Source organism: Ornithodoros turicata, chromosome 4 (genome assembly GCF_037126465.1).
Source record: "Ornithodoros turicata isolate Travis chromosome 4, ASM3712646v1, whole genome shotgun sequence".
NCBI lineage: Eukaryota > Metazoa > Arthropoda > Arachnida > Ixodida > Argasidae > Ornithodoros > Ornithodoros turicata.
Window position 1 is genome coordinate 62,380,578 of NC_088204.1, and position 19,824 is coordinate 62,400,401.

The 19,824-nt window shown below is 42.7% G+C and overlaps 1 protein-coding gene across 1 annotated transcript; it reads right to left on the reverse strand.

The window, feature by feature from the left end:
- Positions 1 to 9,797: 9,797 nt before the first annotated feature.
- On the reverse strand, positions 9,798 to 10,850 carry LOC135392504 (uncharacterized). Its single transcript, XM_064623210.1, has one exon. It carries the CDS (start codon positions 10,848 to 10,850, stop codon positions 9,798 to 9,800), a length of 1,053 nt encoding a protein of 350 aa, XP_064479280.1.
- Positions 10,851 to 19,824: the final 8,974 nt, after the last annotated feature.

The following is a 19,824-nucleotide window of genomic DNA, read 5'->3' on the forward strand; positions in this document are numbered from 1 at the left end:
TGACAACAAGGCCATTTTCTTCGATATCTCTTCAAGTCGTCCAAATGTTCGTAAATTCAACGATAAAACCATATACGACTACGCTCGGGCTAACTTCCAAGCCATCAACAAGGGTCTTGATATGAAAATTCCTTTCATGACACCTCGCCTCACTCCATTGAGGGTAACTGGTCCCTCTTTCGTGACAATATAAACTACCTTACCGAGTACCATGTTCCAAGATAAGAGTGAAATCTTATGATCACAATCCTTGGTCCACAAAAAGTCTAAAAATCTTGCTAACCAAGAAAAAGCGTTTATTCAGGAAGGCAAAGCGTCTTGGCGACGACGTATCATGGGCTAAATTTCACTACTGTGAACGGGAATACACGAGCTCGATCAAGGAAGTGAAACATAAGTTCTTTTACCATCGACCTCACGTCTCTCTTGACGAATAAACCAAAACAATTTTGGAAAATTTTATCTCTGCCAAAATCGCAACTTCTCAGTCTGACACCAACGGGTGGTGGTGATGATGAAAGGGCTTGCCGTTGTCGGCCTCACGTATATGGGCAACGTCACGACTGATGCCCTGGGGGAATGTGCGTCCTGGGCCGACTTCTAAGGGAACTGTGCCGACATATGTCTGAAAGTGTCTGAGGAAAACCCAGGAAAAACCCCAGACAGCACAGCCGGCACCGGGATTCGAACCCGGGTACCTCCCACTCTCGACGTGACACGGCCAGCACGCTAACCACTGAGCCCTGGGAGCTGGTATCACACCAACGGCGATACTATTGCCGACAGTGACCTCTACAACGCTTTCGCTTCCTTCCTTTCATCCGTTTTCAACACCGATAACGGGCACACCCAAACTCCATTATCAGTAATCGCCTCCTCACCTATGGTCCCCATTCGTATCAGCACTCATGGCATTTGTAAAATCATTAAGCTGTCGTCCAGTGCTCGTCTGGACTCTATTAACCCAAAGATTCTATACAACACAAGATCTATTTCCAGCAAGATTCTATGTTGCATATTTACTCAGTCACTCCAAGATCCTGCTTTACTGCAAGACTGGAGGACGGCGAAGACTGTCCCTATACTCACAAATCAGGCAGCCGCCACATCGTTAATAACTGCTGCCCCATTTCACTCACTTCTATAGTATGTAAAATTCTCGAACACATAATCTTCTCCAACGTAGTTAAGTACCTTGAAGAAAAATGCTTCTTCAATCCCTTGCAGCACGGGTTTCGAAAGCTCTTTTCGTGTAAAACTCAACTAGCCAGTTTTGTTCAAGACACCTTTCTCCACGCAGACAATAATCATCAGACTGACGCTGCTTTCTTAGACTTTTACAAGGCCTTCGATATGGTGCCGCACTTCTATATGCCGCAATTCTTCTATGGTGCTTAGCTTCTATACAAACTCTCTCTGCTTAACCTCGACCCATATGTCGTCCATTGGATAGCTCAATTTCTGACTAATCGTTCGTTGTTTGTTCCTTGCAACAAAGACCTATCCCCAAATGTACTTGTGCTTTCTGGTGTCCCTCAGGGCTAGGTCCTCGGCCCTCTCCTTTTCCTTATCTGTATAAATGATCTTCCTTCAGGCATATCTTCCACGGTTCGTCTCTTTGCTGACGACTGTGTAGTGTACAGGCAAATCCTCTCTCTTTCTGACCAACTAACCTTACAAAGCCACCTTTCACTAATCCGGAGTTGGTGCAATGCCTCTGAACATTGCAAAGTGTCGCATTTTGTCGTTTTCTTGAAGACAGGTCTCCTGTCTTCCTCCCTTTCCCTACACTCTAAGTGATATCACATTCAGATTCTTAGAAATATCTTGGAATCCACCTTTCCTCCAACCTAACTTGGAACAAGTACAGCAACCACATAATAACCAACGCTTCTCGCTCCCTAGGCTTTGTTAGACGCACCTTCAGGTTGGCACCCTCTATCTTAAGCTCCTAACTTTCACGGCTCTTGTATGAAGCAAGCTGGAAGCTGGAATATGCATCACCTATTTGGGACCCTCCCCAAAAGTATCCCTGTGATGCCATAAAAGCCATTCAGAATCGGGCTGCCCGTTTGATTTCCAGTGACTGCTAATCCAATACCTCTGTAACCGCATTAAAATCAAATCTTAATCTCGACTCACTCGAACACCGTTGCCATCTTGCCAAGTTAGCCCTCTTCCACAGGTTCTTTTTCATCTTGCCACCGCACCAATCGCCCATCACCCGCTCGGGTGTCATTTTTCCTCGCATCGACCACACTAACAGGGTCACACGCTTTCATTGTAATACCAACGCATTATCCAGAACATTCTTTTGTTCAACTGCCATCGAATGGAGCAACCTCCCATCATCTCTGGCAACTATTATCGACCATACAGTATTTTGTAACACCCTCTCCCGTTCACTCCACCCACAAGACCACCACGCTTGTATGTCAGTTGCTATGAAATTTTTCACCTCCCCCTTATCGTATTTGTTAATTATCTGTACTTACGTGAACGAACTCTCTGTTTCACGCTTTAATACTTGTTTTCATATAAGTTTGATGGTCGTCGTTTCTTCATTTTCCTGTTTACTTACTGCTGATTGTGTTGTTCTTTTTTGCTTGCTTGTTTGTTTTTATCAAGTTGCTGTAAATGTATGTTACGCTCGAGTTCCCACCCCCATATAATATCCCCCGGACCTTTGGGGTTCTCGAAATAAATAAATAAATAAATATGAACGTTATACTAGTGCGTGCAAGTAGCGTCTGATGTAGGTCCAGGGTCTCGTCATGGTACAGTGAGGAATACTGCGACACACTTGATTGAAAGCATTGCTGCGAGTTAGCTTGTTTCCCGACTGATTGTGCGTTGAACTGAACTTGCATTTTTGTAAAACAACTTCAATATATTGCAGTCGTAGCGAGATAGTTTCCTTGGTTTTGTGGCATATTGCGCTCACTTCATCTGCTTGCTCTTGGGCCCCGTTTGTGCTATCGCGGCCTCAATGGGGGTCCTGACACACGGTTTGGGAAACACTGAGGCATACTGTATATTGTTACATGTGACATGTTCAGTGGCGTAGCCAGACCTCCAAGGTAGGGGGGGGCTCGATACGAAAGCTCGCCCCCCCCCCCCCCCCCCCCCCCGCTGATCCTGTGTCGACAACACACACATACTTGTGCACACCGCAAACTGAGGATTAAAAAAAGGAACGAAAATAGTTGATTTAGACGTTCACAGTACGATTACATGTATAGGCTGTCATGACCAGTGAGGTGGTGTCACGAGATTGGAAGTATTTTGAAAAGCTCATACTTTGAAAAACATTCAAGAGTGCTTCTTAGGTAGATGCCATGAACTGCAAGAGCTTTCGCGATCGTCACAGTGGTCCCCCCACATATATTATGTTCTCGGATTTGCACGATTTGTGTGGGTCGGTCTGTGGTAGGTAGGGGGGCTCGAGCCCCCCCCCTAGCCCCTAAGCTAAGCTAGCCCCTAAGCTAGCCCCTTAGCCCCTAAGCTAGCCCCTTAGCCCCTAGGCTAAGCTATGAAAAGTAGTAAATTGAGTGAGGCATTTTAAATTGCCTCTTTTCCTTTATATTTTCAATGCTGACATACATCAGCTTGTGTAACTGTCAACCTGGGCTATTCCAGCCAAAACCAGCCACAGATGTAGCTTGACTTTCTTAAATATCACTGAAAAAAATTGTGTGCATTTTTTAGACGATGCATATATCCAATGTAAATCATAATTTTGTTTTCTTGAACAATGGGGCGCATTAAACTGTGCCGAAATATGAAGTTGTCCCTTACGAGCTTCCTTCTGACATCTACATATACATCATTTGTGCGCTTTCCTTGCCTGGTGTTGGAGGGGAAGCACGGGTCTGCCATCCCGAAGGGTATGTAGAACGAGAATAAATCTGGTGATGTGGTGAGAACTCAAGAACGGAGCACATTTGGGGTCAAGTTTACAATAAATTTCTGACAAATTAGCATTCTTGAAGGAGCCCCAGATTATTTATGCTTGTAACTGATTTCTTGTGATTAGCTTCGCATAAAAATACCAAGCTGATCTATAATCATTGTTTAGCCATGTGTTTGAGAATATCAAGCACTTGCAAAAATCTACTTTTTTCAGATAGTATATTCACATATAGGTCGTCTTAAAGAAATCTTCCCTTATTTGTATAACTAGTCCCCTCCTGCAACATATTGAAAATCTACAGGTTTATTTTTCTTCAAAAGAAATAAAAAAAATTGTCACCATAATGTGCTGCAGCTTGTTCGTCAGTTGAGGCTACCTAGGAAGCAAAAAAAAATAAAATAAAAGATGCCTCTCTCCTGCGAAAATCGAAGCTCTGCTTTTCCATTTTGAGAACCTAAAGGTGTATTTGTTCTTACGCAAGAAAAATGTTTCGTTAGCTCATTCATACCCCATCTGTATGACGCTATAACACACTTTGAACAAATTCTGCATTCAACTGTTCTGCCCAGTTCTGCAGATTAATTGCAGTCGCTGCTTCATAACAGCTTTGTTAACATTTATGATTGTTTTCACATACCTGAAGTCATCTGGAAAGTGAACAAATCTCATCATTTCAAGGGCATACCCTCCCCTATAGCATGTTCAGAATCTGCTGGCATGTGTTTTCTGTAGATCTTATAGCATCAGCTGACCATATTGGCTCAGATCATGTCAGAATGCGACGTAACAGCTTTTGGAAACAATTTATTATGAACTCGTGTGCCCTTCAACCACAAAAAAAAAAAAAAGCCCACAGTCTTTCTTTCAGTGGAAATATGTGTTTTTGCTGCATTAACAGAAGGTGGCTCAAATTAATTGTGTACCTCCTTGTGGCCTGGGTGGAGCATGCCTCACTGTGCTTTATGTCCAGTAATTTCTTCTCCAACCGTATCTCTTTGGCAGTGAGCCACAACGTATGCAGTCTTCAAGCTTTCTTTCACCCGGAAGAACAGCTTACAGCTCTGCAGACATCAGAATATCTGCACACTATAGGGGGCTACAATCTAGCCCTATAGGTGCCAACGTTTTAAATGGTACTGCGAACACAGTTATAGTACCCTATATCACGGCACAAAGCAATTATGTCAAAGTTATGCTTGTGGAGGCAACACGCTTGCCAAAGCCAAAGAGGCAAAGTGATGCTTATGGAGGGTTTTATTATGCCCTGCTGCTCAGTGTATGGCTCCTGTTTTTAACTGGAACAAACCAATCAAAAAATTCTGAGGAAAGAAATATGCCACCTTCAGTTGCCATCGACTAAGCAAACTAAGTCAATAATGGTGGTTGTTATTCACTCTGCTACGTGATTGTGTTCATGTTAATTCACCTGTTTGGTACTGTGGTACCAGCTAGCTTCCTTGTAGCGTAACATATATGTGACCGCATGGAGAACAAAGAGGAGGAACTAGCTAGTCTGGCGTAGGAGCTCTCACACTGGCATAGCTGGTCAAAAAGAAAATGTGGGCCATACATCACATAAAACACAAATACCAGTATATTTTCAGCAAGCACTGGTTAATTTCTAGTAGGTGCGACGCATATAGCGTGTCCATGGACTGATTTTTTGTTCTCAGAGAAATTATATTTTTGCACTTATAATGGATGACAACATGTTCTACATACGAAGCGGATGTACGAATTAGGTCTCGTTTAATTATTGGAAATAGAAGGTCGGTGCAAATGCAACGTCAGTTTCCCTATGTGCCGATAGAGTTCTCAAAAGTATGCTCGTGACCATTTAGTGCGAGGACATGGCCCCGAAATAATGGTTGTCTGAGAGTAAATCTCGCAGCGTTTTTTTTTGCCTTTTCACTTGAACGTGAGGAAGAAACAACGCTGCAGAACTGCAAGCAGCACATTTAATGTAATGTCGCGCAGGATGCAAGTTTTACAGCGATTTCATATTTCAGCACAATATTTATAAGCTGTAAAAAATTAGGGCACCTCTGCTGACTCAAGTTATTCATCCGAGAGAAAATATTTTTTTTTCTTGCAAACAAACAAACAATTTCTTCACATTCATATGCAGCTTATTTGCAGAAATGCATTTCGAGAGTCTGTCCAGTACCTGTTCCCTGCGTTTATCAGAACGTAGGCTCACAAAGAAAACCACAGGCAGGTTCCGATTTCACGATTCTACGGTTCTGAGGCTGGAACACACACAAACACATACAGATGGACAAACACAACACATCCACACGGTATCGGAATCAGGCTTTTTCGTCGATCGACACTTATCAACTCTACGACTTCACAACCAAGGCAGCTGCAGGAGAATGGCGATGTTCGCGACAATGTTCATAATATAGCAGGTGTCCACCATAGCTGGAACCAACACCGGAAACTCATTTGGTGACACGACACGAATTCAGAGTTCGACATCCTCAAATTTGACAGGCGAGCAGCAGAACAAATCATTCACTGCAGTGTCAACAGAATCCTGATAGCCGGCGGAGAATACAGTAAACGATTCGTCCAGACTCGGCACTCTTGTTCCCAGCCCACCGAAAAAAGCCTCATCCTGCGAGGAACTATTTTGAGACGCGGGAGCCAAAAGCCTTCGCTGCTCTGAGGCTGTTGTGCCTGTCGACCAATCAGAGATGATTTATTTTGAAAGTTTGAATCTGAAGCCTTTGTATCGCAAAAGTTGATTTTTACGGCTTTATCTTTACACCGTGGATTTTTTGTGATTTATTTTGAGGAGTTTATTCTCGAAGTTTATTTTGCGAAGTGTAAACCAGAGTGATCCCCTGTTAAAGTACCTTGAACAAACATAGCTTCTTCTCGGAATGTCAGTTCGGGTTTCGCCCAGGTAAATCCACCGATTTAGCGCTACTCAACACTGTTGAGAAAGTTTGAACAGCCATAGATAGAAAAAGATTAATAATGGGCATATTTATAGATCTAACGAAGGCGTTTGACCTCATAGATCGTGAGAGATTACTGCTGAAACTAGAACTGTACGGAATAAGAGGTATGCCACTCCAACTCTTAAATAGCTACCTAACTGGCAGAACCCAGTACGTATCAATAGGCGATGATAAATCTAGTATCCTACAAAACATAGTTGGGTTGCCTGAGGGTTCAATCCTGGGCCCTCTGCTTTTTTTTTTAGTTTTTATCAATGATCTGCCAGAGTTCTTGTCAGCAGAGTGTACCCTTTACGCGGACGACACCAGCGTGTTTGTGGATGCGGTAACCCTAGAAACACTTCACCACGAAGCTAACCAACCTCTTAACAGACTGTCGATCTGGCTGTCTTTAAATAAGTTAGTTCCGAGTTAGTTAGTTAGTTAGTTAGATCTTGAGAATTCAAGTGTGGATTTCAGTTGTCACAGGCTCTCCCGGGCAGAGTCGGTCAAGTTATTGGGTGTCACACTTAATGAGCACCTTAATTGCCAAGAACATGTTAGTTACATTAGAGGGAATATGTGTTGCGGCCTACAGGCACTGTCGAAGGTCAGAACCTTTTTTCCCGCACGCATACTGGCCAATATCTACAATGCTTTGATCCACTCACACTTAAACTATGCTCTCGTAGTATATGGACTAACCTATAGCAGTGTACTTCAGCCTTTGCTCATAGTTCGGAAGCGTGCACTGAGAATCATACTGGCCAAGGGTCGCAGGGACTCGATCACACACGCCTTCTCCCTATTTTCGATTATGGATGTCTTTACATTTATCAAATATAAATTAATTTTACTAGTACACAGTTTTGTGTACTCCACTTGTGTACTTAGTTCTGTTTCTCTTACATATTACAACACAACTTATTCGTCGCGCAGAACATACATGCACCTTAGAATGCCCTTCCCAAGAACTAATTTTGGCATATATAGATTTAGTTATTGCGGACCAAAAGCATGCAATGAATTACCAAAAGAGCTTCGGCAATTAAATAACTTTTTCTTATTTAGACAGCGACTACGAGCACATTTAACTGGGCATTGATACACCGCTATTTTTGTCACTGTTTTACTGTGTGATATTGTTGTCGTTAGTGATGCATATGTCATTTAGTATTACTAGGGCTAGTCATTTTACTTTAGGTGTTAGCGTTGTTGTTGAGATAACTATTGCTGATGCTGTTAACTTGTCGTACATCTGTTACATACCTGTGGTTTCACTTTATTACTCTTGTGGTGATAGGCTGACCCACAAGACATGTAACGTAGTTTCCATATTGTTTGCCCACACGGCACTACATAACAGGCTGCGGCCTCGTAGTCCCACATTTCATCAGTGTACGAGCAATGTGTCAAAAAATAAAAAAATAAAAAATGGTTTAAGACAAATATTATCTAAGCAAGCGATAAATATTATGCTATCTTCAGTGGAAACAATACTCAATCAAAACGAGAAACATTGTAAATTTAATGTAATTCAGATTATTGTTAATCAATCAAGAAATCAAGAGACACAACTAATAAATCATGCATACATAATTCCCAACTCACAAAATATCAATCGAGTGAACATCTGAAACAAAGAGAGAAAGTCAAGTTTATCCAGTGATAGAAACAATACGCATTCGAAAAGGAGAAACAAATTTAATTACATCATTTTTTATGATAACTTGCAACAATAATTTCTACACGCAGAAGCAACAAACAAACACCACATCTGAAATGCAAATTAATGTAAAAGTTTTCTACAGAGGGAATCAACAGACACATCTCAAGAATACCTTCCCAACTAGAAAAATATTTTTTATTAATATCAATCGAGTGATCATCTGAAACAAAGTCAAAGCAGTAATTAATTCAGGCAAACATTTTCTAAACAAGCAGAGCGAATACATCGCAGAAACATGTCTTTTTCATCCAAGACACGCTAGTGGATTCGAAGTGAGAGAGGGAAGCCGCTAACCATAGAGTTCCCGTACACTTTCATTAAGGTTCCGACCTGAGGGAGTAGGGGATTCTCCCGCGGTCTTGGTACACAATGTAGTTGAAGGCCATAAACTCGCCCCCCACCCAGGTCAAGATATGGAGGGTCGGTGTGGCCTTTTGTACACAGCAGAGACAATGGAAGATGTTGGAAAACGACCGTTCGAAAAAACTCGTATTCGGCAATGGCGAGAAATGCTGAAGCGGCTTCATCTCCGGATATAAATTCTTCACGCGTGTTAGCGCGTCCTTGGAAGGCGTGTACCTGCTGGTGTTAGGGTCTTCTGACGGAGACGGTAAAGCGATGGCCCGTTTGCCTACAAGAAAGTGCGAAGGGCTGAGGACTCCTCTGGATCGTTGTCTATGAAAGTGATTGGCCTAGAGTTGACGACAGATTCAACTTCGGTAACCAGGGTCTCAAGCGCCTCGATCTCCAAACAAGTCTTGCCAAGAACCTTCCGGAGGGAGGATTTGACGGTTCTTACGAGCCTCTCCCACCATCCTCCCCACCAGGGAGCTCCAGGAACGATGTATCTCCACGTGATATTATGATGACCAAGGTACCTGCTGACTTCAGATGTTCTTGTTGACTGCCTCGCAACTCCTTTTCCGCTCTCTTGAAGCTTCTCGCGTTATCTGAGCATATGAGCGACGGTACACCTCTTCTGGCAACAAACCTCCTAAAACACATTAGGAAGACGTCCGCAGTTGTCGCTGAGGCGACCTCAAGATGTATGGCACGCGTTGTTGCACAGGTGAAGAGTACTATATAGTACATTGTGCCCCTGCCTCTTCCATACAGTGGCCCTGCCAAGTCCACTTCAACAGCCTGAAAGGGGTCGCCTTTTGCTACTCTAAATTCATGCAGAGGAGCTGTAGGAGCCTGGACTGACTTAGCTCTGTATCTGGCGCAGCAGAGCACACCTGCTTATAACGCGCTTCACTGTTTGGCGGTCTCTTTGCACACAGAATTCCTCACGCAGTTCAGCGAGAGTGCTCAGCACTCCTCCATGTAAGACCCTGTCATGAGCTTTCATTACTACGAGCGTTGTGAAATGATGATCGCTGGGTAAGATGATGGGATGCTTGATACGCTCTTCGTCATTTATATGCTGAAGACGACCTTTCGCTCGGAGAATTCCTTCATCGTCGATGAAAAACTGAAGATCTTTCAGCATCGGGGATGCAGTTTGCCCATTTTCGATTTTGATCTGATAAACTTCTCCTTGCACTCTACGTATCCATTTTAACTTCGCAACCTGTATCTCACTGGAGGAGAGCGCTCCAGCAATCCTCTGTCTTGGGTTCTTAACATTGTTGACAAACCGTAGGATATATGACGTCACAAACAAAAGTTTGTCCAACGAACTGTACTTCGGAAGATCAATGATGTCTTCCGCTGATTTTGTAAGCAACTGGACACTTGTTTGGCCTTTTGGTGGAGCTTTTCGGACCTCGTCTTCGACGTCTTGCCCGCTTGAAGCATCCATTGGCCATTCAGAAGGGTCGCTTTTAAGCCACGGCGGACCATGCCACCACAATTCTTCCGCCACTAGACGCTGCGCTGAAACACCTCTGGTCAGTAAGTCTGCTGGGTTAGAGTCTCCGGTGCAGTGTCTCCACAAGCCAGGGTCGGTTAGAGACCGAATTTCAGCAACCCTGTTTGCTACGAATGTGCTCCACCGAGATGGGTCCTGCCGAATCCATCCAAGAGCTATGGTCGAGTCTGTCCAGAAGTGGCTGTCCACTGTACAGTCATATAGGGCTGTTCTGACGTAGTGTACTAGCCTTGCAGCGACAAGAGCTCCCATTAGTTCCAATCTTGGAAGAGTTAGCTTAGACTTAAGTGGAGACACCCTTGTTTTTGAGACTAGAAGATGAATGTTCGAGTGCGTTGTTGCTTGACCTGCCACCTTAACGTATACTACTGCTCCGTAAGCATGCATGCTAGCATCGGAAAAGGCATATAGGATTAGATGCCTGCCTGTAGTGGAATCCAGTGGTCCGAAGTATCGACACACTTTAACTAGACGCAAAGTTAGAAGCTCTGCGCACCAAGACTTCCACTCGGTTAAGGCCTCTTCCGGAAGCTTGTCATCCCACCTTACTCCATGAATCCAAAGTTGTTGGAACAGTTTCTTCACTCGAATGGTGAAAGGACTTAGTATTCCAAGTGGATCGAAAATTCTTGAAGCGGCTTGTAACGCGTAACGCTTCGTATCCGCAGTTTCCAAAAGAAACGTGAATAAGGATTTCATCGTCACCTGCAGTTTATCCTGCTCTGTGTCCCATGACACTCCCAGTATCTTCTGTGGGCTTAACAACTGCTGCTTTTCCTTGTTTCCGTGTACGGGACTTTCACGTCCATCAAATAAAGCTTGTAGTCGATCGTTACTGGTTGTCCACTTTCAAAGGTTCATTCCCGCTGTGTTCATGATTTCTAGAGCTTCACGGTAGAGCTTTTCGGCCTCTTCCTCTGAGTCTGCGCCAGTAACCAAATCGTCAACGTAAAACGAACGGCTCACTTTTCTTGCTGTTGTTTCTTGGTCGCCGGTAATGGTAGCAAGATGGTGCTGGATGGTAGCTGATAGTAGGAAGGGACTCGAGGTCGCTCCAAACGGAACTCTCGTCATACGCAGAACCTGTACCCCATCCAGATCATTATGAGAAGCCTCCTGGTCGGGTTGATGTTGAAACCAACGATATCGAAAAACGTCTCGGCCCTCTTGCTGAATCAAAACCTGGAGAAACGCCTTTTCTATCAGCGGTAAGGGCAACCTTGTAACTCCTGAATCGTAGAAGTAGCTGCAAAATATCGGGATTCAAATTGATACCCTTATCCAGGCACTGATTTAGGGATATGCTGTCTGGCGCATGAGAAGAGGCGTCGAAGACGACGCGTACTTTAGTTGTCGCTCGGTCTTCTCGTATCGCTCCCAGAAATGCTGCATCAGAAGCGTTCATTTTACCTTACACATTGCATCTTTTTGTAAACCATTTTACATAATTTTCACAGCGAGATATTATTAATATTCTAAACCTGATAACATAATACATTTTTAATCAATAAAATGAGCACAGATATGATTTAATTAAGTGTAGAAGCGAACTAGAAAACAGAATAAACAAGGAAGTTTGAGCAAAGAGATGGACGGATTTCGTACTCGCTACCATAGGTCATGGGATGACATGATAAAAAGCTGTTTCGAAAAAGAAGAGCAGCCAAATGATTCTATTATCACAGCATTTCAATACGTTTTAAACATGGTCGTATTCGGACATATGGTTCAAATTACGGAATTGGAGGTCCAAGAACTTGTATGCCGAATCTACAATAGTTATAAAAATATTTGCACGTCAACACCGGAAGGGCCACTGGGATTGATGGTGGAGTTTTTGTGGTTTGCTAACGAAGAATTGAAATACACTAGACCAGATGTAATTGTAATCATTGCAATGGGCATTGCATTAATCAACAAAGCAATCAGATCAAATTATCATATACAAGCAGTATACATCGCACGATTCATTACGGATTTGTTGAAATTGTCAGCGTCATTGTCATCATCAGCTGACATGCCCATCGTCAATGTGTGTTAGTGGCGCCACCGTAGTACTTAACGGCGGTGCGCCACGTCGTAATGGTCTGTCGTCATTCATAGAACGTCCTACGACGACCTATTCGGCACCTTACCATCCTAAATTATTATGCATGCCTGTATATACGTCTCATCATCATTAAACGTTTGTATTTGTTGCTACTCCGACTGCCGCATCCTTATTACAAGAGTTTGGCGGATGAAGATGTTCTTGGAGTGAGCCACGGCCCGGTCACCTTCCTTCCACACTTGGCGACCCAGGACAATTCCTTTTTGCCTTCATTCCCGCCTCACATGGCGCAGTCGGCAGGATCGGCAATCTTCGGAGTGAAGTCTTGAGAGTTCAAAGGCAAGATCGTTTTTCAGCGCAGTCCATGGCCTTTGTCAGCAGAGGCATAGTCAATTTTCTTTACACTTGTTGAGGCATGGTACGAGGTACTCAGATAGCTCCATCAGCTTGGGTGCTTGAACCGATGGCGTGTTTTCCATCTTCTGGTCCTTCGACGTTGTTATGCAATTCGTATTGGATTCGTCCTCCAGCAACCAACAGTCGCGGTAACCTTGTCAAGGTCAGTCATTGTCCTATTCAGTAAAGTCACTAGCGTTCTCTCTCACGAGACTAGTGTCCTGATGGCTTGCTTCAGTCTAGGCAGCCGTCATGTCTTACTCATGTCTTTCGAACTTTCTTTAGCGGTGTAGAACGTACAGATTTCTCCCGCGCGAGAGTTAAGCCTTTTTCTTCAGTTAGGACTAACAGTTGCTTAGCCTAACATTCTAGAACGTGCCTTCCTCGAGTGACTTTCGAGGCCGTTCTCTAGCTCAGTTGTAGCCATTTTAAGTTTTCCTGTCGAAAACTAAACCTCCATTCACTTGTAACTCTTCAGTCAGTTGCAACGGAATATATTGAGCTTCCACGACTAATGTTCCGGAATGCTATCTTTTAGTCTTAGGTGATGGCTTGGTGTTTCGAAGTAAGCGTAGCATGTCTCGTTATCGTAACATGTCTTCCAGGCACATGCCATTAATATTCAGACAACTTCACCTGATGTGTTATTTTTGAGCCAAATCAGCTTATTTCTTGGACTACCACACTGCTTGGACATATCGTCCAGCCGTTCATCGCCATCACCGTTGTCATCTTCAAGTGATCCACGCAAGGACCACGAGTGTCTTCATACAGCAAGGCCTGCTCAAGCGATGCGAACTTCACCTTACGATTCATCGTATCCGTGGGCACCTTCACGAACATTTGACTGGTCTTCAGCAAACGCAACATCAGTGCCCTGTAATCAGCTAATCCGGCCTCATCTTCGTCGCTATGTACTTCTTGGAACTGTACCTCTTCGTCTTCTATCAACAAGAACTTTCCTCTTCATCGAAAAGAAACTTCGTTCAGTGATCAACGATTTCCAAGAGACTTCGCATCAAATGCGAAACGTTATTGTGATGTGTTCGTAATTATCTTCAGTTCAGACAAGAACTTTAAGGTATGTTGAGACGTATATCTTTATCGCTATTAATGCCAGTATCTAGTTCTTCCGAGATCTATTGTTACCGCTATCCTCACGTTACGTTTTACGATTTTTATAGTGCAGACTTGCGTAACATTTACTCTTTCGCAATGGCCAGTCACTTCGACTTGGTTATCACTTCAAATTAAGTCTACTCTTGTAATCTATCTAGTACGACTTGAAATTGACAGTTTGCACTTGTGCTGGTACGCCTCGACAAATGTAAACAGACGTTTCATGAGCGAAGGGCGCTTCGTCTCATGAACGAACAAATTTGGCTTGACAGTTTTCTTTGCTTGATTTCCCTGACTCCTACTCTCGTATATCATGCTTGGAGTGTTTGTGTCAGTACTTCATTTTTGGTATTGTGTTCACTGTCAGATTTTGTCGCGCACATATTCTTGTCACAACTGTTAATCTTCTGTACACTTCAGAATTTCTCTGTATACTTCACTGTACTCAAAATCGGGAGATTTTTTCTTTCGTAGCGGGTATGGATTTGCCGCACTTAGCATATACGTTGTAACTTCGAGGAATTCTGTCTGTTCTCTTTTCTCAATGCCTTTATTCTGCCAAGGGCCCTGGTAAGAGTCGGGATGCATTGTTTAAAACTGAGAAAGGCAGAATATCACGATGATTATCATTTTTTGATTATCAAGTGTTTAGTACCTCAAGAGTGATCATGAAATGAGGACATTTCATTTTTATTAGAAGGGGTCGTGTCAGCGGAATTGTCATCGTCAGCTGACATGCCCATCGTCAATGTGTGTAAGTGGCGCCACCGTAGTACTTAACGGCTGTGCGCCACGTCGTAATGGTCAGTCGTCATTCATAGAACGTCCTACGACGACCTATTCGGCACCTTACCATCCTAAATTATTATGCATGCCTGTATATACGTCTCATCATCATTAAACGTTTGTATTTGTTGCTACTCCGACTGCCGCATCCTTATTACAAGAGTTTGGCGGATGAAGATGTTCTTGGAGTGAGCCACGGCCCGGTCACCTTCCTTCCACACTTGGCGACCCAGGACAATTCCTTTTTGCCTTCATTCCCGCCTCACAAAATTACACCTAACGGTTGAAATAGAAAGTACATAAAAAATCTTACCACGTGATATGTTTCACTAGAGCGTCTACACAATTATTTTCTTCTACCAGTTCCTGCAATGATGTCGAGTGAGCAGAAGTTCAATATTGTCGTACAAGGTCTGATGTATCATCACTTATTGAAACACAACGAACATATCAATTGCGATGGACCACTGGACGATTTTCATCTAATACTCTCTTGTACGCCATTCAAGAATCTTCATACAAAGAAAGGAAGCATCAATAAGAGACTGTGCAAGTTCATCGCAACAAAGTGCAAGTTGCTGAAGCAATACAAATACGGCGAACACGTATCGCCTGCATTAATCAACGCTGGATTCAAACGCCCAATAATAAGACTTCATTCATCAATCAAGACAACAAACGAAAACTTCAGAGTTTGGAATAGAACACCTGTAATTTATCGAAATAAACAAGTGCATAACTGAAATAATAAATGTAATATTCGTCATCAATGCAATGTATCCTACACATCGCAACGACAACAGCTTATTAGTATGGCTAGATTGAAGATTGCTGAGGAGATGATTATTCCACACTACGTACAAGTATCCTCGCATGGAATCAGCGCTGAGAAACAAAGAGGTTTTACACGACTACACTCTATACGACAACGACGTCCGAAGGATAGAATTGTAGAAGAAGAATCGGTCATTGAAATTTAGAGGCATGTTACGAGGGTGGTTCCATGAGTTTCCGGCCCAAGGTAGAAACTGCGCGCGAATTTGAAAATGCGATTAAGGACGCGTGGCGCCATCTGTTGGAGGGCCGGAGCACCTCCCTCAGCCCTCTCCATGCTTTTGTCGGTTGGAGAGCGGCATTTCAAATAGCCAGGGGGCACTCTTCACTTAAAATGGAAAGAAATCGAGTACCGCGCTGTGATAAAATTCTTGACAAAAGAGGGACTTTCGCCTAAAGCAATTAAAGCGCGACTGGACAACGTGTACAGGGAAGCCTCTTCGTCGTACACAACGGTAAAAGACTGGGCTAAGCAGTTTCGACTGAGGCGAGAGTCCACTGAAGATGATCCATGCGATGGTCGTCCAGTGCAAGTGGTGACACAAGAAAATTTGTCTCTTGTTGAGGAGGAAGTGCTGAGCGACAGGCGTCTGAAGGTGAAGGAAATCCCAGAAAGGCTGGGGCTTTCCAAAACAACCGTTTTTCGTATCATCGGCGAGAGCCTTCACATGAAAAAGGTCAGTGCGAGATGGGTGCCACGACTTCTTTCGTCAGTTCAAAAGCAACAGCGCGTCGTCTGTGCCAAAGTGTTTTTGGAGCTCTGTCCAGAGAACGAAGAAGAAATATTGAAGTCAATTGTCACAGGGGATGAGACTATGGTGCTCTACTATGATCCCCTTTCGAAAAAGGAGTCGATGGAATGGCGCAAACCAGGAGAAGCACCCCCAAGAAAAGCCAAGGTCACACAATCTACAAAGATCATGGCAATAATATTTTGCGATTGTCACGGGATCCTCCTCATCGACTTCAAAGAGAGGAACACCACAGTGAATGCGACTTATTATGCTTCACTCCTGCACCGACTGCGAGACGCCATCAAGGAAAAGAGGCGCGGCAGGTTGGGTCGAGGTGTCCGGTTGCTCCAGGACAATGCCCCTGTCCACACGGCTTCTGTTGCCAAGGCTGCACTGAAGGAGTGCGGCTTCGAAGAAATCCACCACCCATCCTACAGTCCAGACCTGGCACCGAGTGACTACTTCCTGTTCTCAAACTTGAAAAGGGATCTCAGAGGACGGAGATTTCAAAATGATAGTGAGGTGCAAGAGGCAGTTTTCCAGCATTTTGCGGACAAAACTTCGGACTATTTTTTCAAGGGTATAATAATGCTGGTTGAAAGGTGTCAAAAGTGCATCAAAGTTAAGGGTGACTATGTCGAAAAGTGATACACTTGTTTCGTCTCTATGACTATTAAAAGTTGGCCCGGCCGGAAACTTATGGAACCACCCTCGTACATCAATCTTTGTTTACAAAGAGGATCACTAATCTTTTGCGGAAACTTATTTTATGAATTAAATTGCACAGTGTATATATTTCTCGAACAGTTGGTCAGTTGACATTATATGTTGAAAGGAAACTATTATCAAATGACGCAATGCAAATGAAGGATTTTGCAAGCATGACGCGCAGACGGAGTCTAGAATTCTAATCATCGTAACACGCGAAACACAAACGCAATCAGATTCCTGAAAACCTCATCAGCCTATTCATAATGTCATAGCATATGGGACAGTACAAATGGAAAGGGCATACTTTAACTTTAGAAGTTTTTAGCCCATAAAGAGACAAAACGCAAACTCCACACCAAATATCATTTTCTTGTTTAAATTTTCAAAGTCAAAACTGTACACTCTTTCTTCCAATTTTTTAAGATATAGATTAGAAAGCTGTCCATATAGTCACACATTCTATTCAAGATATTTGTTTGGGCATTAATTGCTAAAATTTATCGGATCACATCCCGGAGCAGTGGAGACTACCACACATCAGTAAGTGTTTAATTAAAATTTGAACGGGTGCCGCAATTTACGGACTGAGTTGTAGAAAGTGAAATTTCACAATACGCAAGCTTTAGCTCGCTCACTCTGACACGCAAAGGGCATCGAATCGCGTTCGGTTTCGGAACGGTATCCGAGAAACGTTGCCAGCGTGTTGTCGAAACGTCTTCGACGACGCGAGTCACCATTTCTTCGAGTTTTAAGTAAATTTCGTTCGAAAAATATTTGTAACTTGTAATATCCATGACATAGAGAATTCGCATTACGTTATAGCGTATATAGAAGATATCAATCCATTCGACAAATTCTCTGTCATCATGGGAGAGTTCTTAAAACCTTCGCGTTTCAGAGTGAGCGAGCTAAAGCTTGCGTATTGTGAACTACAACTCAGTCCCTAAATTGCGGCACCCGTTCGAATTTTAATTAAACACTTAATGATGTGTGGCAGTCTCCACTGCTCCGGGATGTGATCCGATAAATTTTAGCAATTAATGCCCAAACAAATATCTTGAATAGAATGTGTGACTATATGGACAGCTTTCTAATCTATATCTTAAAAAATTGGAAGAGTGTACAGTTTTGACTTTGAAAATTTAAACAAGGAAATTATATTTGGTGTGGAGTTTGCGTTTTGTCTCATTATGAGCTAAAAACTTCTAAAATTAAAGTATGCCCTTTCCATTTGTACTGTCCCATATGCTGTGACATTATGAATAGGCTAATAGTTTTTCACTATGGCTAATGAAAACCTCAGGTATATTTTGTGAATTGGATCTATGTTTATGTGTGATCTGTGCTGTGTGCTTTGGTCAAGTTTGCAAAAGGAATATTTGCTTATTATAATAAAGATTACATATCTTCCATTGTGTTTATGCATAGTGCTCATTGTATAGTGGTTAAACATTTCTGATGACAGTTGTGTGATTCGATTCTCCCAAAATCTGATTGCGTTTGTGTGCCGCGTGTCACGGTGATTAGAAGTGTAGACTCCGTCTGCGCGTCATGCTTGCAAAATCCTTCACTTGCATTGCGTCATTTGATAACAGTTTCCTTTCAACATATACTGTCAACTGACCAACTGTTTGAGAAATATATACACTGTGCAATTTAATTCGTAAAATATGATAAGTTTTCGCAAAAGATTAGTGATCGTCTTTGTAAACAAAGATTGATGTAACATGCCTCTAAATTCCAATGACCGATTCTTCTTCAACAATTCTATCGTTCGGACATCGATGTCGTATAGAGTGTAGTCGTGTAAAACCTCTTTGATTGTCAGCGTTGATTCCATGCGAGGATACTTGTACGTAGTGTGGAAAAATCGTCTCCTTAGCAATCATTGTGTTCGATCTAGCCATACTAATAAGCTGTTTTCGTTGCGATGTGTAAAATACATTGCATTGATGACATTGATAAATTTATTATTTCAGTTATACACTTGTTTATTTCGATAAATTACAGTTGTTTTATTCCAAACTCTGAAATTTTCGTTTGTTGTCTTGATTGATGAATTTCGAAGACATCAAATATTTTAGTCTTTTTATTGGGCGTCTGAATCCAGCGTTGATTAATGCAGGCGATACGTTGTCGCCGTGCTTGTATTGCTTCAGCAACTTGCACTTTGTTGCGATGAACTTGCACAGTCTCTTATTGATGTTTCCTTTCTTTGTATGAAGATTCTTGAATGGCGTGCAAGAGAGTATTACATGAAAATCGTGCGGTGATCCACCGCAATTGATATGTTCGTTGAGTTTCAATAAGTGATGATACATCAGACCTTGTACGACAATATTGAGCTTCTGCTCACTCGACATCATTGCAAGAACTGGTAAAAGAAAATAATTGTGTAGACGCTCTAGTCGAACCTATCACGTGATAAGATTTTTATGTACTTTCCATTTCAACCGCTAGGTGTAATTTCAACAAATCCGTAATGAATCGTGCGATATAGACTGCTTGTATATGATAATTTGATCTGATTGCTTTGTTGATTAATGCAATGCCCATTGCAATGATTACAATTACATCCTGGTCTAGTGTATTTCAATTCTTCGTTAGCAAACCACAAAAACTCCACCATCAGTCCCAGTGGCCCTTCCGGTGTTGACGTGCAAATATTTTTATAACTATTGTAGATTCGGCATACAAGTTCTTGCACTTTCAATTCCATAATTTGAACCAT